Raw genomic sequence first — 18,206 nt, 5'->3', positions numbered from 1 at the left:
ATTAATAGTTTATTTTGAGGAAATTTGATATTTTGACTATTAAGTTGTTTGAAAATATTGCATATCACATAAATAAAGAAACTACATATTTATTCATTTGCAAAACACACTATTACTTTTTAAATTGATAACCATTTTTTTATTATAAACCCTAAATTTAATTGTATGCACTATTACTCAGGTTATAAGAAAATATTATAGAAAAATATTGGCGTTTGTGTGAGACTGAGAAGAAGGGTTGCATTTTCGGATCATTCAGAGGAGGAGAGGCTGAGTTTCTGGAAGGTTCCTGGTGCGAAGGAGGTCGTCGAGCGTGGATGAAATATTAAAACTAAAAAAAAAATTGATATAAAGTTTATGCATAGTTAAACACACATAGCAAAATCTTCTTATTATTGGAAGTAGCAAAACATGGCTGTCACCGTCCAGATGGATTATTCTGGTCGGTGTATGAAGGGTGCATTTCTGGCTACGATAATTGCGTTAAATGGTGTTAGTAATTTCAAAATGCTGAGAAAATGCTATAGGATAATAGAGAAAATGTTGGAGTGAGAGAGATCAAAGAGAGAAATAAGGGAGGTGAGCAAGAGTTTGGGGTTTCTTGTTTTTTTTTTTTAAGAATGAAAATTATTAAAATACCTTTAACCTTAAAACTTAGAATCCATGATATATAATGGTATTTTTGTCTACTAAAACCCGATACACATTGTTAAAATGTATCAATTGAAAAACAGGCGTAGCAAACCCCGCATATATATATATATATATATATTTCACATTTGGTTTAATAATTGATACTGCAAAACAATATAATAAATCTATTCAACAATTTTTACTAAAAGTTATTTTTTAAAAAGAAACATTTAATTAATTTATTAGGTAAATATCAAGAATATGAATGTGTGTGCACGTTTGTGATTAACATGAGTACAAGAACGTACACATTAAACGATTTTTCATAATGACGATGAAAGTAATTGTGATATTATTTTAGTTTAATTCTTGGATGATTTTCGTGTTTGTTTGAGAATTTTTCATAATAACGATGAAAGTAATTGTGATATTATTTTAGTTTAATTCTTGGATGATTTTCGTGTTTGTTGAAAAATCTCAAGTGAGTTCTATTGTTGAAAACAATTTTAATTATTTTAGTTTAATTCTTGGATGATCTTCGTGTTTGTTGAGAAATCTCAAGTGAGTCCTATTGTTGAAAACAGTTTCAATTGAGTCTTAAATTTTGTAAAATTGTAGCAATTAAATTATGTTGAAAACAGTTTCAGTTATTTTAGTTTAATTCTTGGATGATCTTCGTGTTTGTTGAGAAATCTCAAGTGAGTCCTATTGTTGAAAACAGTTTCAATTGAGTCTTAAATTTTGTAAAATTGTAGCAATTAAATTAAATCATTTCCCTTAAATGACCAGAAGCGTCATGAGATGCTGACGTGATATGTAGATGCTAATGGCTTTATTATGTGACATTATTATTTAAATTAAGAAGGTATATTACTTTTTCACATGACAAAATGTAATTGGTCATTGTAGTTAAAATAATAGATTAGGAATTTTCTTAACTTTTGATTAGGGATTTCTGAGAAGAGTTGGATTTAGAGAAAGAAGAATTTCAAAAGGGAATTAGGGATTTATAAGAAGAGTTGAGTTTAGAGAAAAAGGATTTCAAAAGGGAATTAGGGATTTGAATACCATTAGGGATTTCTGAGAAGAGTTGGGAAATTTAAATTTTAACTTGTAATTCTCCATCCAAATTAGGGTTCTGGATGACTTGTAATTCAAATATCCAACTTTCAAGATCGAAATACAAGAACAAAACTAAATCATAACTCAAATCGATACAACCACTCTTCTCGGCTCATCTTGCAATGAATGAGAAACCTAGATATCAAGTCCCAAGACAAAATGCGAACTCTCCAAATAACTGCAAGAACGAGGACAACACACTCCCAGCACCACTCACATAGAAACAATCAAACACAAAACAACCCAATCAAAATAAGGAAAGGACGAGAGAATGAAACTTTGTCCTTCGCTGCGAATCAGAACGAAGAGAAGAACAAGAACAAGAACAACCATCGCGCCCTTGCACTCTGTCGCGCCTCCGTTGTGCCATTAATGATCCCTTCGGGTTGGTTGTCTGCGCGCAAATGAGACGAAAGAAACTTAAAGCTTCTAGGTTTCCTCGAGATAAAAGGAAAAGGGAAAAGAAGAAGGGTGCTCTCATAATCACCTCTCACGCGACGAAGAAAACCCTAGGCTAGGTTGGATGCGTGAACCTGAAGCAAAGAAGAGGAAGGAAGAAGAATAATTCCTTGCTAGTAAACCAAAAACGAAAAAGAGGAAGGAGGAGAATGTTGTCCTTGCGCGAGACGAGGAACCCTTTGATGTTGACCACTTAACAGAAAAAACTTTATTATTACGATTTTATCAAATTTAGGATCCAATAAAGACCGTTTTCAACAAGAGAACTTACTTGAGATTTTTCAATAAGTACGAGAATCATACAAGGGTTTATACCTATTATTTTTATTATATTATTCATGTTTTACATTCTATAACATTTTTTGAATTATTGAAAACAATTATGGAATCTACAATTGGAATCACACACCCACTCCTAAATTTTACCCAACTACATTTTTCAATTGTTGCTTGTACAACCTGACCTAAGTGAAATAGATTTTGTTTAACTTGTCTCACATACTCTTTAAGAGAGGTAATCAAATTTTAGTTTCTTGACAATTTTTAAATTTTAGCTCTTATCTTTAATTATTGAACTATTGGTTTACATATAGATCTATTTTAGATATCGAAACATTAAATCTTATGTTGGAAGGAAAATTTTAAGATTAAGAAACATTCCAAGATAGTTAAACCATTAAAAAATTGCATGTATACATTCTTTACAATTTAGGCAGACAGACTTAGACTGTATTGTTTGCATCCTTTTAGCTTTTGAGTATCTAAATTCACATTTGGATTTTGTACACACTATTTGGTTCATCAGGCAATAAATTTTACATGAACTAGACAGACTTTATTTTTATTGTTTTGGCGACAATATGCAATTATAGTTGTGAAGAATGATAAAAAGAATATTATGCCTCTGTTTTTACCATTTTACATTTGCATACATCATAATTCTTTACTTTAAATATTATTGGGTTTATTCATCTATAGACGCATGAAAATTGTAACTGTATAGAAAATTGTAACTGTATATTTCTAAGCTCGATGGAGAATATGCAACTGTAACAGTGGAACTATTTTGCACTACCATTGTTCTGAGCAATGAAAATGATGAGAAAAATATGATATGCTCAAATAACAATCGTTGATCATGCCTCAATTTCTAATAATAACTTCGTATTAAACTCTTGCTTACATGATATATTCTACCATTGTTCTGGGCAACAATGAGAAAAAAATGATATGCTCAAATAATAATTATTGATCATGCCTCAATTTCTAATAATACAACTTCATGATAAACTCTTGCTTACATGGTGGGGAACAAGGTCGGAATCCAAAGTACACAACAAACATACAAAAGGACTTGGGTTGTATAAAGCAGCCATAGAAACATGGAACAAAAACATCAGGATTTACAGAATGCACGAAGCGTATCATCTAGGGCCTTTCTGTCATAATCCCCTGTGAATACACAATTACCAAGAGGACCCTTTAGAAGAATAAGCCTGAGCAACCCATCTGCTACCTTCTTATCAACCTGATATACCAAAATAAATTAAGTAAAAAGCTCTCTGATAAGAACAAATTGAATGTTAAAAGGGTAGCCACCATCAGCTCTTACCGCCATGACAGATTTAAACATGTCCACAGTCATTATCTCAGGAGGGGCCGTGGGTAACTTAGACTGTTTTAAAATGTCTCCAACTCGTTTTACAAGAGATTCATCAATCCAACCAAGGCGATATGACATGTCAACAGCCATTACCTGTGTGCATTCGAATACAGATTCCTCAATATAAACCTCCTTTAGTATTAATCACGAATATAAGTAAAATTCATGATATCATTTTGTCAAAAAAAAAAAACAAAAAATACCGTGCCGGCTGCAACAGCCTCTCCATGAAGCCACTGCCCATAGCCAACCCCATTTTCTATAGCCTAAAATAAGAATGGGAAAAATAGTTAAAATCAGAGGTTACAGAAACAACATTTTGGGAATAGAAAATAAACATAGTTATGTTTTAACCATTATATTTTAAAATCTATAGTGTGTAACATTCTTCATGTTCTATCCTTAGTGTGTAACATTTAATGTCATGATTGCACAGAAAATAAACATAGTTATGTTTTAACCATTATATTTTAAAATCTATATAGTGAGTAACATTCTTCATGTTCTATCCTTAGTAAAAACTTAAATTCCTTGTTTGAAACAACTGGACTTATCGATTTGGAACATTGTACACCATCTGAATAGGTAAAATTTTCCCAAAGAACACGTGTTCATTTATTTATTCTTTTCTCACTATTTTTACAGTTTTAGAATTGCTTATCAACACATTAATTTATAACCCCGGTCATAAATATTGTCAGGAGTGTAAAAAAACCTACGGAAAATTTTTACAACCAAAAATAAAGATAATATCAGTCACGGACAGTCACTCACATGACCAAATGTATGACCCAAGTTCAATGTTGCCCTCAGTCCACTTTCCTTCTCATCTAAGGACACAACCTCAGCCTTGTTTTCACAAGATCGCTTTATAGCATATGCCAATGCACTAGGATCTCTGCAGTGGATGACATTAACTTGTAAAAAATGGAATAAAAGAAGGGCACTATGAAAGCAGTTACACAACATTTAGATAAAAGAAATAGATCAACGCAACAAGAAAATATGAGACACCAATAAGCTATGATGCACAGGTAATCCAAAAACAGTATAATAAGACTAGCATAAGGAGGTAAGGCCTGGACAACAGTAGTGGGCAGGACTGCACGTTTAAGGAGAGATACATGAAAAACCAGATGGATTCTGCTATGAGCAGGTAGATCCAATTTGTATGCTACTGATCCCATTCACGCCATGATTTTGTAAGGTCCATAGAACCTAGGAATGAGCTTCTCATTAGGCTTTCTTGCCAAGGATTTCAATCTTTTGGCTGTAACTTTAGATACACCCAATCCCCTATCTGATACTCCACATCTCTCCTGTGTTTGTTAGCTTGCACCCTATTCTAATTATAGGCTTTACATAAATTCAGTTCAACTCCTGTAATATTGCATCCTGTTCCTGCTGAAGTTGATTAATACTTTCCACTTTAGATGGAATAGTATTACCCTTCAAAAGTAATGGATGATCATGGCCATATAGAGCTTTAAAAGGAGACATTTTTGTAGAAGCACTATAGTTGGTATTAAACCAAAATTCTGCCCATGACAACCATTGTGGCCATTTTCGAGGCTGAGAGCCTGTCATACAGTGTAAATAGGTCTCCAAACAGTGGTTCACCACCTTTGTTTGGCCATCCAATTGAGGGTGATTCACCAAACAAGGCTTGGCTCTAAAAAAGTAAGGGGTCTACCCTCCTGTAGCAACACAATCCCCAATCCCTTGCTAGATGCATCAGTTTCCAAGGTAAAAAGGTTTAGTAAAATCTGGTACTGCTAACACAGGTAGTTGAGAAACAACCCCCTTAACAGCCTCAAATGCCTACTGCACCTCTACAGACCACAAAAAACCCTCCTTATTCAGCAACTATGTAAGAGGTTTGGCAATCTTACCATACTCCTGTACAAATCTTCTATAATACCTAGTTAATCCCAAAAATCCCCTCAAAGCCTTTGCATCTTTGGGAACCGGCCAATTCCACATAACTTCTATCTTTTTTGGGTCTGTAGCCACCCCATCCATCAAGATTATATGACCCCGATACTCCAAACGTGGCTGCCCGAAACTACAGTTCTTTTGGTTAAGTTTCAAATTATTCTGTGGCAGCACCTGTAAAACTTGCTTCAGATATTCCACATGTGTAGCCATAGTGGGACTGTACACCAATGTCATCAAAGAAGACAAGCACCAACTTCCTTAAAAATGGCTTCAAAATATCATTCATTAATGACTAAAAAGTGACTGGAGCATTAGTCAACCCAAATGGGACGACTAAAAACTCATAATGGCCATCATGGGTTCTAAAAGCAGTCTTCTCAACCTCACTTTCTTTCATGAGAATCTGATGATATCTTGACTTTCAATCCAGCTTGGAAAACATAGTTGCTCCCGATAACTCATCCAGTAGTTCTTCTATTACAGGAATAGGAAACTTGTTGGGAATGGTTATCTTATTGAGAGCCCGATAGTCCACACAAAATTGCCATCCTTCATCTTTCTTTTTGACCAATATGATAGGACTTGAGTAGGGGCTGATGCTGGGCCTTATAATTCCAGCTTGTAACATCTCATTAACTAGACTCTCTATTTCATTTATCTGTTGACGAGAGTACTTGCAGGGCCTAATATTAGGAATGGCAACCCCTTCGTGAAGATGGATTGCATGATCATAATTGCATCTGGGAGCTAGTCCCACTGGATCCTGAAAAACGTCATCATTCATCTTCAAAGCCTCCAAAATTGCTGTAGGCACATGACTACAATCTGTCTCTTTCTCTGGACCCCATTTTATCAAAAACATGATCCTTCTTGTTTCAATTCATGCAATACCCCTTTCAGAGAAGACTCTGATTTAGATAGAGTGGGATCACCTACTAAAATTTGCTCCTTTCCATCCTTACCAATGATCAGCCTTAACTTTCCAAAATCAGCACTGACTTCCCCAAGGCTTGTTAACCAGTCCAGCCCCAGAACAATATCAGCACCACCAACAGTCAAAACAAAAAATTCCTGTTGAATTTTCGGGCCCTATTAATCCAAAATGAACCCATGATGCTTCCCTTGGGATACTTTTTTCCAGCAAAAAAAGAAAACATATTTAACATAAATTCCCCAGAAAATTAGCTATTATAACCTATGAGATGTTTCACGTATCATTACAAGCTTCATAATGAAAATAGAATAGAACACAGTACTTAGTTAAAAATTTACCTAGCCAGTAATGCCTGCATATTTTTCTCTTGCCACTCAAAAAACTCTGCATCCCTAATGAGGCCATACTTTATGACCTCAGCAAGCCCTGATGCCAGTTCCCTATCTGGTAATGTATTCAACGTGTCTGTGTCTATAAGCACACACTGAGGTTGGTAAAAAGCACCGATCAGATTCTTTCCAAGGCGATGATTTATCCCAGTTTTGCCACCAACTGAAGAATCAACCTGGAAACATAATACACAACCCAGTGAACAAGGGAATGAGATAACATAGATAGTGGAGATTAGAACCCATCAACATTAAAGAAATTTCAAGTGCACAAAAGACCTGAGCCATCACTGTGGTAGGAATCTGAATAAAATTAACACCACGTAGGAATGCAGAGGCAGCAAAGCCACACATATCACCAATAACACCACCACCAAGGGCAACAAATGTACACCGTCGATCGAGTCGTGACTCAATGGCCTTGTCAAAGACTTTCATAAGAGTATCCTATCAGTTGAACACAACAACATTTCTTATGCAATTACCAAAATTGGCAACAAACACCACAGCCAATTCTTACGCACTAGACTTACCATGTCTTTGTACTGCTCACCGTCAGGTAAAATTACACTCTCCACAGAAACATTTGGGTTTCCCCTTGTCAAAGCATCAACAACCTTGTCTAAATAAAGTGGTGCAACCGTTTTGTTGGTTACAACTAGGACCCTCTTTCCATGCACATGCCTAATACAACAGTGGGAAAAGAACACTTCAGAATATATTAAACAAGAAAAAAAATCCACGTCTTATTCGACACTTCAAGGTTTAATTAGCCATTTCGTCCTTTACATTTCAGTCTCTCTATAAAAAAAAATTCTAAATTTTAATCTCTACACAATCAATTTTTTCTTTTTATGTTTAAGTCCCTGTTAGTATTCTGGAGGTGTAAGACCATCACAACATAACGGTATAAACACTAAAACATAAACTAATAGTTGAAATAGAGAAATGGAAAAGTAAAGGAAAAAAAAATGATTAAATAGACCGAAGACCGAACTTTCATTGTTGGAAGTAAGACACAACACAATATATTACACATTGCACAATTAATTGAAAATTGAGAAAGTGAAAAACAAAACACACACACACACGTACTGGAAACACTTTAGGAAAAATTAAACAGAAAGTGAATTGACTAAGGAAGTATTACAATTACCTCTGAAGATAGTCGGGTTGGTCTAGTAACCCGGATCCGATGTAAATGGGATAGCTCCGATTACCCAAATCAACTTCGACGGTGGTGGGAAGGGTGGGTTCGGATTTCGCAGCGGAGGGATCCATGACTCGGGACGAGGTGGCGCATATCCTTGAGTTGCGAGCGGTCGAAACAGAGTGTGAAGGAAATTTATTAGATTTGAAGCGCAAATGGTTGTTCTTGCTGGTGGAATAGAAGAAGAAGGAGGGCTTAGAGATTGGAATTTGCTGTTTGGTGCGGAGAGAAAGAGAGAAATTGGTGGCTGCTGAAGCCATTTGGGAATGAGGAATTGAATGGGTTGGTGAGTGAAGAAGACAACAACAATAACATGCTTTCTCTTCAACACAAACACCATTTCAGGGGTAGGTGAAACCTTTTCAAGTGTTTGTTTGGTAGAGATCAAAATAAAGTATATTGTTTTTTTTTAAAATAAATAAATTAAGCCAAAAACTTCTTAGGACAATGATACATTTCACAACATTTTACAGTATTTTAACATCGTGTTATTAAATTGATTAATTTAAAATTATTATCAATAATCATGACACCTAAATAATATTAAAATATTATTATCTTAATAATTAATAATTTAGAATACATTTAATAGTCAGCATATTGAGAAAAAAATGTGTTAATATTCATTTTGGCCTTAGAATGAATACGAAACATATTTTGCTATACAAAGATATATGTGCTTATATCTATTTAAATTTTCGTTTTGTGAAATAGTATTAAAAATTATGTGAAATTATTTTTAAAAATTATTTAATTCTTTTAAAATAAAAGAACTATTCAATTATTAATTTTATTAAATAAATAAATTATTCTGTTTACTTATTGAAAGGTAAAACTGTTCATAGTCACAAAGGGTATCATGAAGTTTTGGATATAAGTTATTAATTTAGATTTACTAATTTTATACAATAAACATTTTAATAAATTGTAACTTCAGCTAAAAAAAAAATGTGAAATGGATAATCTAAAATATTTTTTATAACTAAAAGTAATCAACAAGCGTTTACTTTGGCAAACCTTGATTAAAATTTTGTTCTTAGGCAGACTAGGTTGTTGTCAGTATTCTCTGTTCTTCTTCCCCTGTTTCAAGGATTAAAATTGTGTAATCTCATCGAAGGATCAACCTTCTCTGGAGAGATCTGGTTTTTTCAAGGTAAATTTTCCTTCTCTCCTCTGCTTTAGGGTTTTCAAAAAGGTTTAACAAAATTCAATTACAGAATCTACAATTGAATCGCAACATAAAAGGCCTAAACTGAGATACATCTGTTTTTCTGATTCTGAATGAAATAAATTTTATACCTTTACCCTTTTATGCTGTTTGGCAAGCTTGCTATCGCACAGTGGATCGTACTTATTTTTGGGTCTTCTAGGATTTGTGTCCTCCTCTTACCAAAATGTGTGCTTACAATGCTGCCCATTTCATCAGTACAAACCATTCTCAATCGTAATTGGGTTGGTTATGCATTTTCTTTATTATGCATTTTTAATTATTGCTAGTTATATTCAACTAAAATCTTAAAGTCCAGAAGATATAATTCACAATTTGTTTGGAATTGTGTCAAAGACCCACATTTCCGCTAAAATTACAGTGTGTTTACTGCGTTGCATCGGGTTACATGAATCTCATAAATTCAATGTCAAAACAATGAAAGAAGCTTCTTCCATTTGCTACAGAATTGACTCATGTCCTTCGCTTGAGGAGGGAAATCAAACGGGAACAATGTGTGGCGTATGATTGGATGTCCTTTCTTGCAGTGTGAATGCAGTTCTAAATACCTACTCACTCTTGTTATGTGTACTGTGTTGTCACTTTATCAAACACTTATGTACAGTAAACTATAGATGGCAGGCCAATTTACGAGATCAAGAAGACTAGAAACTCAGCAGCAGGAACAGTCGAGGGCTAGGTGGACAACATCACTAACAAAGATACTTGCCACACTTATGGTTGACCAAGTACATAAAGGGAATAAACATAACAATTTATTCAATAAGAAAGCATGGAAATATATTTGTGATGAGTTTTACAGCAAAACAGGTCTGAAATGGGACAAGGAACAGCTCAAAAACCGATATTCCGTCTTGAGGCGGCAGTATTCTATTGTAAAGTCCATTCTTGATCAAAGTGACTTTAGTTGGGATGAATCCACAGGATCTATAACAGCTAATGATGAAATTTGGGCGGAATACATCAAGGTATTTTCCTTCATCTTTTGTTTTGTTATTGACAAACATCAAAATATGGTGGTGCTGCTAAAAGAAGAAACTTTGAACATAGGTTCATTTTGTATACTGTTTGGTTTAAAGAAAGGGAGTAGAGGGGTGGGATTTATTGTATGGTCTAGGACCATGTGCCATGGTTTTGATCAATCTTCATGTGACACATTTGAGTTTTATTAATTCTTTCGTAAATTGAAAAACTTGGCTGCATGTTATAGAGAGATTGGCTGAGACAATGGATACGTGGCAGTTTTAAACTATAGAGTAATTTCTCGTGGAGGAACAACTTTTTTGATTTATAAGAGAAGGAGAGGGAAACTAAAATAATTTACTATTATGATGGTTCAAAATGGATGGAAAGTTCTTTGAATTGAGACAAACACACTACTCACTATTAGATCCTTTTCTGACAGCTCAATTGTTCCTTGGAGGCTAAGAAACAGATGGAACAATGCTTTAGAGTATATTAAGAATATGCGTTTCAGACTTTTTGATGGGTTCTTGTGATCAAGAACCTATGGAAAAAACACTCGAGAACACACAAAGACAAGTTCTCTTAATTATACAGCCTCCTTTTATTGAAAAGAATCAGCAAGAATGGTGTTACAACGTAACCCGAGAGCTTAACCTCTCTCCAAAGAACTACAAGAGTTCCCGCAAAACAATAATACTCCAAAACTAATCCCAACCAACCACTAATCCCCCTTTTATATCACTTACTAACAGCACTAACAGAAACTATTCCTAACTGCCTTGGCAGTTAGGCTATGTGACTTTACCCCTCCTCCTATATACAATTAACTCCCTAACACTTTTGCTCAATTTTAGGAAGGGAAATAGGTTTGCTGATAACCTAGCTAATTATAGTGTACCTCCATGTATTGCGTATTACTTTTGTTGTGATAGATGCAGTCTTCCACATTTTATATTTTTTTAGTGGTTTTGGTTTGGTCCCCCACTTTTGTATTTCTTCCTTTTTTTAATGTATTAAAATGCTGTAAATGATTGATATACTAACTTAGATAGGATTGCAATCTATATACTGATGCAATAGCATTCTTTTCTTTGATTAAAAAGAAGTACTCTTATGGTAGATAAATAAAGTAATTAATATCAAGTATTCACCGAGATGGTTTAGCTCAATTGGTTGAGTAGTGTGAGTTCCTGTAAACCTCTTGGTATTCAAATTTCTATGATAGAAAAGAACTGTAACTGAAATGTTCATGTTAAGGATAATTTAATTAGCATGGTTTATAAACATTAGAGGGGTGACAGAAACAAGGAGGTGAGGGGATTTTCCTTCTCTTATCCCTTCCAGTTATTTGAACCAAACACGCTCTTAATGAGTTTCAACATTCAATAATGCTTTGTATGAAAAATCTGTTTCCGATTTTTTTTTCCTACCAAGGTGAAGATAGAGTTTTGTATGGATAGCTCATCTGAATTAATTTTAAATTCTCCGAAAGTTTGATATTCATTGTAATGATAAAATATGGAATAAGTAATGTTAACAACTTGAAAATGTTGTGGCATAATTTCTCTCTCAATTGAAACCCGGTTGCTTTTTTATGAATGCTAACAATGCATTCTTTATTGTAGGGTGAAATATTAAAATCCATGTGGAATTCACAAATCATGTTTGGTGAAAAAAAAAACATTAGTTTTCTAAAATAAGTTTAACTAAATACACAATAATAGAAAATGAGGCTAACTTGGATTTCACGAGGATGTTTAAAAGAATGTGTTTATATTGCCATCATTTTTTGTAGTTTCTATTATAGCCTGCAGCATCTTTTCTCTGCATAGAGGTTCCATGAACACAGGCATGTGTTCTATAAAATAATATTTGATTAACTCGTAGAGATTGCAGAAACATCCAGATGCTGAGACTGTCAAAACCGGTGGGTGCCCAATCTTTAAAGAACTTTTTACAATATTCTCTGAGCCAGCAACCAATGGCAAACATGAATATGTAGCTGCATCTGAGGGTGAACATACTTCTGTAACTCCTTGTCTAGAGCCATTGAACACACACCACGAAGAATCCTCATCAGAATCCCAGGACGAGGAGGAGGCTAATGATCCTCAAACAGTTCAACCTACTACACCTACTGGAATTTCTAAGCGCAAAAGAGGGCGTAAAGGAATTGATGAAGCTATTGCAGATGCCATATTTGAGATGGCGTCTGCTTCAAAGATGAGGGCAGCTGCCATAGAGCAACAAATTGCTAGATTTAGCATGGCTGACTGTATTAGGGACTTAGATCTGATGGAAGGTGTTGATCAACATCTATATTTTGCTGCTGTTGATCTGTTCAACAAACCTAATGCTAGGGAGATATTTTTGTCCCTCAAAAAGGATAAACGTTTAACTTGGTTGCGTGGTAAGTGTTCTGTTGCATCCAATTTATCTTGTGCAGAATGAAAAAAGAGAAGAAAAAAATCTCTTTTAGTCAGCGTTTGACTACATAATCTCATTCATACCACTTTACTTCCGGAATTGTTAATGTTAAAACCAGTATTAATGTTTGCACGATACGTATGATGTTTTCAAAACTTTTAAATTGGACCATTGAACTTGAAAAAAGTTGTTCATAATTATTTCATTTCCAAAACCAATGTATATTTCTCATATACAAGTCTTTTTACAAATTATAACTTTATTTTTGAAATTGTAGTTTGTATAAGTTGGGAAATATAATAATTAAAAATGTATTTAATATATCAAGTCTCATCAAAATTATTTAAAAGTTTAGATGAGTGTGCTAAGATATCTTACATTATTTGAACAGATTTTATCTTGGTGAATTGATTTTGATGGTTTCTTAATAGTTTGATGGGTCAAACGTTGGTAGTACAATTTTAAATGTATGCCACCAAATCCACAGTATCAGCTGAACAACATATTAAGCACAGTTCAGATTAAATCTGACAAGCGCAGAACTAACTACCACATCCACTAACAAACGGAACATTACATTCAGCATTTCCTAAATATAATTATTAAAAAACCCTTCTGAATATAATTCAAATTTTCGGTGATTCCAATGTAGAAGGATTCTATGAGAAGGAGAAAAAAAATATAGAAGTGTTTTATACTATAGAGTTCAGTCTGCAGTCCTCGTACCAAATTAAATTCAATTCCGCACATAATTGTTGCAGGAAACGTGACAGGAGCAGTGATTCTGTTTTTTTGTTGAATGCATAGACAAGACACTTTCCCAAAGTTAAGAAGAAGAATCAAACCTTAAAAAAAAGGTACAACTTGGCAACAAAATTCTGGGTGTTCAAATCCTCAATTTTTCTGGACTATATATATTATCATATTAACAGTACACAATGAAACCAAGTAAAACCCATCGTAATAAATGCTTGCGGAATGAGGAATCTACACCAAAGTATGAGGTATCATGATTCATGATATCAGCTGGTGTAAACGCAATGTGATGATACGGGCAAGGGTGATAATCACATTCACTGTACACAACATATGAGCTAGAATTCTCCTACGGCAATATTCTCTTCACGTCATGCTCCTGTTCAGCAACTTTGGCTTTGTTGTATACAGACTCAAAAACCTCCATGCACACACTTGAAAACCCCACAATCCCTTGAAACACATGCGGGCAACCCATTTGCAAGTTGTTCAGCGTCATTGCCCTAGTTACACTCACTGCCTTCTCGTATTTGTTCTTCTCTTCTTCTGCCTTTGCTCTCAAAGCTTCCACCTTGCCACGCTTCTCGCTCACCGAGTCCTTGTTTCGCATGGAAATAGAGGATTCTGGCATGGAGTACGGACCATACTTGCACTCCAAAGACCGAAGCTGAACCACCTTCTTCTCGAGCTCTTTGAACGCACAATCTGACTTCTTCTTTTGTTTATACTCTTCTGCCTGTTGCTCTACTATGGCATGAATAACCGTTAACAAGCTTTTTATTCCTTCGGATGCTACATTGTCTGGGATGCGATCAACAGCAAGGTGCCATTCTTCACACAGGGAGTATATCTTTGACTCCTCCGGGGTTCTGCTTAGAGGGTTTTTGCTGAACTGGAAAAGGGTGAGCCTTAGCCAACCTGTGAGGGATTGGATGTAATCGCGGTGAGCCTTGAAGAGGTTGCAGAAAGATTGGTGCCATTGCTGTACTTCAAGCTCCAGCTGAAGAGTTGATTGCCTGTGAATCTCAGAAGTGGGGTTGTTTGATGGTACGGTGTTGAGGTACTCTAGCTGCTGAACTATGTGCTTTTGAACTTGATGACACTCGTACATGCTTCGCCACATGCACATTAATCTGCCAACATAGCAAACACAATGCTGAGAAAGGCTTCTTATTCTGATAAACTTCACTAGTAACAATCATAGGCGAAGATAATTTTAGTTTCTACAGCAATTAAAAAGAGAGTTTCTATAAAAATGAAGTACATACTTTTTTCTCTAATACATGTTTTTGATTGTTGAATGTTGCATTGTAATGTCAGTTATGTCACTGTTGATAGAAATCCTAGCAGGCAGGGATAGTGCTACACATTCTGTTGGCAAATCAGAACCAACAGTGTTTGTGCCAGGTCAACAACCATTCAGTAATGAAAGCAAACAAAATGGCGATGGATGATTTGTATTTTGGATCGTTTGACAAGGGTTAACAGTTTTGCCAGTTCCCAGCAGAGAGTATACCTCAATTTCAACCTATCTCGAATTTGTGTTGTTTGTACAAGTTGCCAAAGTAAAAAGGATATCATGATTTATGAACAGAAAACCCAGAAGAATCATCATGCGGGGACCATAACATCCCATCCAGTGGTACATAATCATTCCAATTGAAAGTCATGTGAGAAATTATATGGTACAAAGTACGCCACAATAATGTCTAGTCCAAGATATGTATAGGGGGGTTTTGGAAGCGATAAGCACCGATCCAAAGGAAACACCCAGGATAAAAATGAGATTTTGGGTCGTACGAATTGTACTCGTCTCAGTCAAGGGCAAAACTACATCAGTGAAAACTATAAAGCAGTCAAAAGCAATATTTTCTACTGTCACTGATGCTACGCCTACGTATGTATATATTCTGACTCAATTTGTACCCGAGTCCCTTGAGGGAAAAGGGTGCTCCCATGGCTTATGCATGCCTCTTCGCTTTTCCCATTCCCACCGGCAAGCTAAGACCCCAAAAGGGTCCCTCCCAACAGAACAAAATTGCTTCCCTTGCTTTAAGATTCAGTATCTTATTTGCTACTATGCTACTATGCTACTATACTACTGTTTTTTACTGTTGCAGGATAGCTTTTTCCTTTAGCTCGTAACCAATTCATTTGTGACACGAAGTTATGCATAAAAATAAAGAGGATTCTCAAATGAGAGACTTACCCTTTGAGAAGCTCAATGAGTTGAGGGTACAGCTCCATCTCCCTCAGTTTGATTATTTCAGCAGATGTACTATCAATGGCCTGAGAAGCAACCATCATTTGTGATTCTAACTTCTCCACTTCTTTCTTTGTCTTCTCTGCCTTCACATAGTCAGCTCTCTTCATCTCCACCTTCCTTAGCAGTGCCAGTTTCTTCTCATGCTCCATCTTTATAGTCTTAGCATTCTTTAACCAACCAAAGCAAATATTAAAAAAGTTAAACAACGATTAATGGGAATTGTCAAATTATCTATGAATCTGATGAAAAAGTCGGATTCCTCCTCAAGTGATTTGGAGGGACTACAAACGGGAGAGAAGGAAAATGAAATATTGAACAATAACCAAGCACATGAACACATGACCACCAGTGGAAAACCATAGCATCAATAGAATATTAGTTGTAAAGAACAAGATTTCTTCACCAGACCCGCATCAAATCTTATGTCCACAAAAGGAAATAACCTATAACCTTTCCCTTTTCTTTTTCTTTTATTATTACCATCAAAGGGGAAGCTCAGCAAAAAAGTAACACACCTTGACCTCTTGATACAACTTCTTCTCCCATGCATATAGCCTCTCCACAGTGGACCCGTGCCCAACACTTCCACCTCCATTAGCCCCAAAAGTACCAACAGAAACGGGAGTTCCCTCAGCCAGTTTTCCAAACCCATTCAGCTTCGGACTCGAACCCCAAGTCCACAAGGACGGACTCAAATTCCACCCATAGCTGTGCACTTTACCTACCACCACCAAGTGAAAACATAACCCTTCAGAATCCAAAATGCTGAAGAAAAACAAAAACTTGAACTACATAGAGAAGTCAAACTAAAACCATAAACAAAGGGGTTAATTCAACATGCAAGGGGTTCATTTCCAGTTACCACAAGCAAATCTCAAGAGATTCACACTCCAGAAAAGGAGTTAACACTTAAGACTCCTAAAATTGTCACATGCAATGATGAAAATGAGGCTTACACGCTTTACTGTTATCAGAAAATCCAGAGTTTGAAACTTCAAGGATCAAAGAAACATGAGAACCAGCATCAGCAGCTTTGAGAAAATAATCATCGAGCTCTTTGATAACTTCGACAAGATCCTTGGTACTATTCCTTGAAACAACCATTGCAAGCTCACTAGGTGTCTCCTTGGAAAACCCGCTCACCACTGACGGCGGTGCCGTCACGCTCGCCGCCGCCATCACTACCACTTCTGATCCGGTGGTTGTTGTAGCCTCCCACTCCTCCTCCGTCACTGACCGGGAAGCCATCGCCGGCGCAGCCGGCATAAACGGGTCCCAGAAGTCCCAGGCGGAGGAAGGAACCGGAGGCGGCGGTGGAGGCGGCGGGGGAAGAGCCGGGGAGGAGGTAGAGTCCGAAGTCCACGTGTAAGAGCTCAGACTCATCGGAGGCGGAGGAGGTGGCGGCGGCATCGGGGTGGGAGTTCGCGGCGGCGGCGGCGGGAGAATGGGCTGAGGGCGCGGCGGAAGGTGGTGATGGTGATGGTTGAGGTGGTGGAGAACCGTGGTTTCAGCATTTGCGAACTGAAAGAGTGCTGAACCAGTGGCACGAAGCGAACGAATGTACATAGCATGTGCCGCAGAAAAAGCATGTCTGGCTTGCACGAACTGCTTCATGTAACGCTTCCTGGATTTGCAACGCGACACCGTTTCTTCCCTTTCTATCCTCGACTGGCAGCAACCCATCTCCTCCTTTAGCTCTTCAGTGAAGGGAACGAGTAAAGGTTGGTTTGTGTGTGGTCAAAAAATTGGGGTGGTGGTGGTGCTTCTGCAAAAGTTGGCTATTTTAATGGCTGCAACTCTGGCTTTGGGTGGGAAGTGCCAAAGGTACTTTATTTTTGGGTCAAAACTAAAGAACCTCCATTTAAAGGCATTCCTCTCTGGGACACTTGAACTTGCTTCAGAATCTAAAGTAGAGAAGAGAGATAATGCAGTTTAGGAATGTGGTTGTGTTCAGAATGCTGCATTTGGTTTTCTCTCTCTATACTATAGTGGGGTGGAGGAGGAGCAACAATGGACAGAAAGAGAAGTAGCACACACACAGACAAAGGCGTTGGGCAGAGAGCCTGCGATTAAAATAAAAAATAATGTAAATTCATTAATATTTACATTTACATGATAAAATAATAATAAATATTAACTTTTATACTTAGAAAACAAATATCATTTAAAAAAAAACAATAAATTTTGTTTGGTTTTTGAATTTTGGTGGACCAAA

The 18,206-nt window shown here is 36.2% G+C and overlaps 3 protein-coding genes across 5 annotated transcripts; 1 reads left to right on the top strand and 2 right to left on the bottom strand.

Annotated features, from left to right (window-relative positions):
* Window positions 1–3,350: 3,350 nt before the first annotated feature.
* On the bottom strand, window positions 3,351–8,697 carry LOC124835726 (3-dehydroquinate synthase). The gene is made up of 8 exons (XM_047310701.2): window positions 8,295–8,697; window positions 7,672–7,822; window positions 7,418–7,585; window positions 7,088–7,314; window positions 4,652–4,775; window positions 4,081–4,143; window positions 3,827–3,970; window positions 3,351–3,742 (listed from the first exon to the last, which is right to left on the bottom strand). Exons 1-8 carry the CDS (start codon window positions 8,606–8,608, stop codon window positions 3,611–3,613), a joined length of 1,323 nt encoding a protein of 440 aa, XP_047166657.1. The 5' UTR covers window positions 8,609–8,697; the 3' UTR covers window positions 3,351–3,610.
* A 628-nt stretch (window positions 8,698–9,325) lies between these two features.
* Window positions 9,326–13,024, top strand: LOC124835727 (L10-interacting MYB domain-containing protein-like). Of its 3 annotated transcripts, none has more exons than XM_047310703.2 (3): window positions 9,326–9,501; window positions 10,191–10,544; window positions 12,430–13,024. In XM_047310703.2, the coding sequence occupies exons 2-3, from the start codon at window positions 10,191–10,193 to the stop codon at window positions 12,991–12,993; spliced, it is 918 nt and encodes a 305-aa protein (XP_047166659.1). In that variant the 5' UTR covers window positions 9,326–9,501; the 3' UTR covers window positions 12,994–13,024. The 3 variants fall into 3 exon arrangements, with proteins under 3 accessions (XP_047166659.1, XP_047166658.1, XP_047166660.1); XM_047310702.2 differs by having other exon boundaries at window positions 9,327–9,501; window positions 10,023–10,544; XM_047310704.2 differs by having other exon boundaries at window positions 9,332–9,501; window positions 10,023–10,544; window positions 12,439–13,024.
* A 786-nt stretch (window positions 13,025–13,810) lies between these two features.
* LOC124835725 (pyridoxal-phosphate-dependent serine hydroxymethyltransferase, putative (DUF632)) lies at window positions 13,811–18,033 on the bottom strand. Its single transcript, XM_047310700.2, has 4 exons — window positions 16,948–18,033; window positions 16,507–16,712; window positions 15,935–16,158; window positions 13,811–14,858 (listed from the first exon to the last, which is right to left on the bottom strand). Exons 1-4 carry the CDS (start codon window positions 17,672–17,674, stop codon window positions 14,075–14,077), a joined length of 1,941 nt encoding a protein of 646 aa, XP_047166656.1. The 5' UTR covers window positions 17,675–18,033; the 3' UTR covers window positions 13,811–14,074.
* Between the last annotated feature and the right edge of the window lie 173 nt (window positions 18,034–18,206).

The sequence above is a fragment of the Vigna umbellata genome, chromosome 10 (assembly GCF_029865625.1).
Source record: "Vigna umbellata cultivar VRB3 chromosome 10, Vumbellata_1.0, whole genome shotgun sequence".
In the NCBI taxonomy this organism is placed as follows: domain Eukaryota; kingdom Viridiplantae; phylum Streptophyta; class Magnoliopsida; order Fabales; family Fabaceae; genus Vigna; species Vigna umbellata.
The sequence above is the reverse complement of the archived record's forward strand: the minus strand, read 5'-3'. Positions and strand labels throughout refer to the sequence as shown.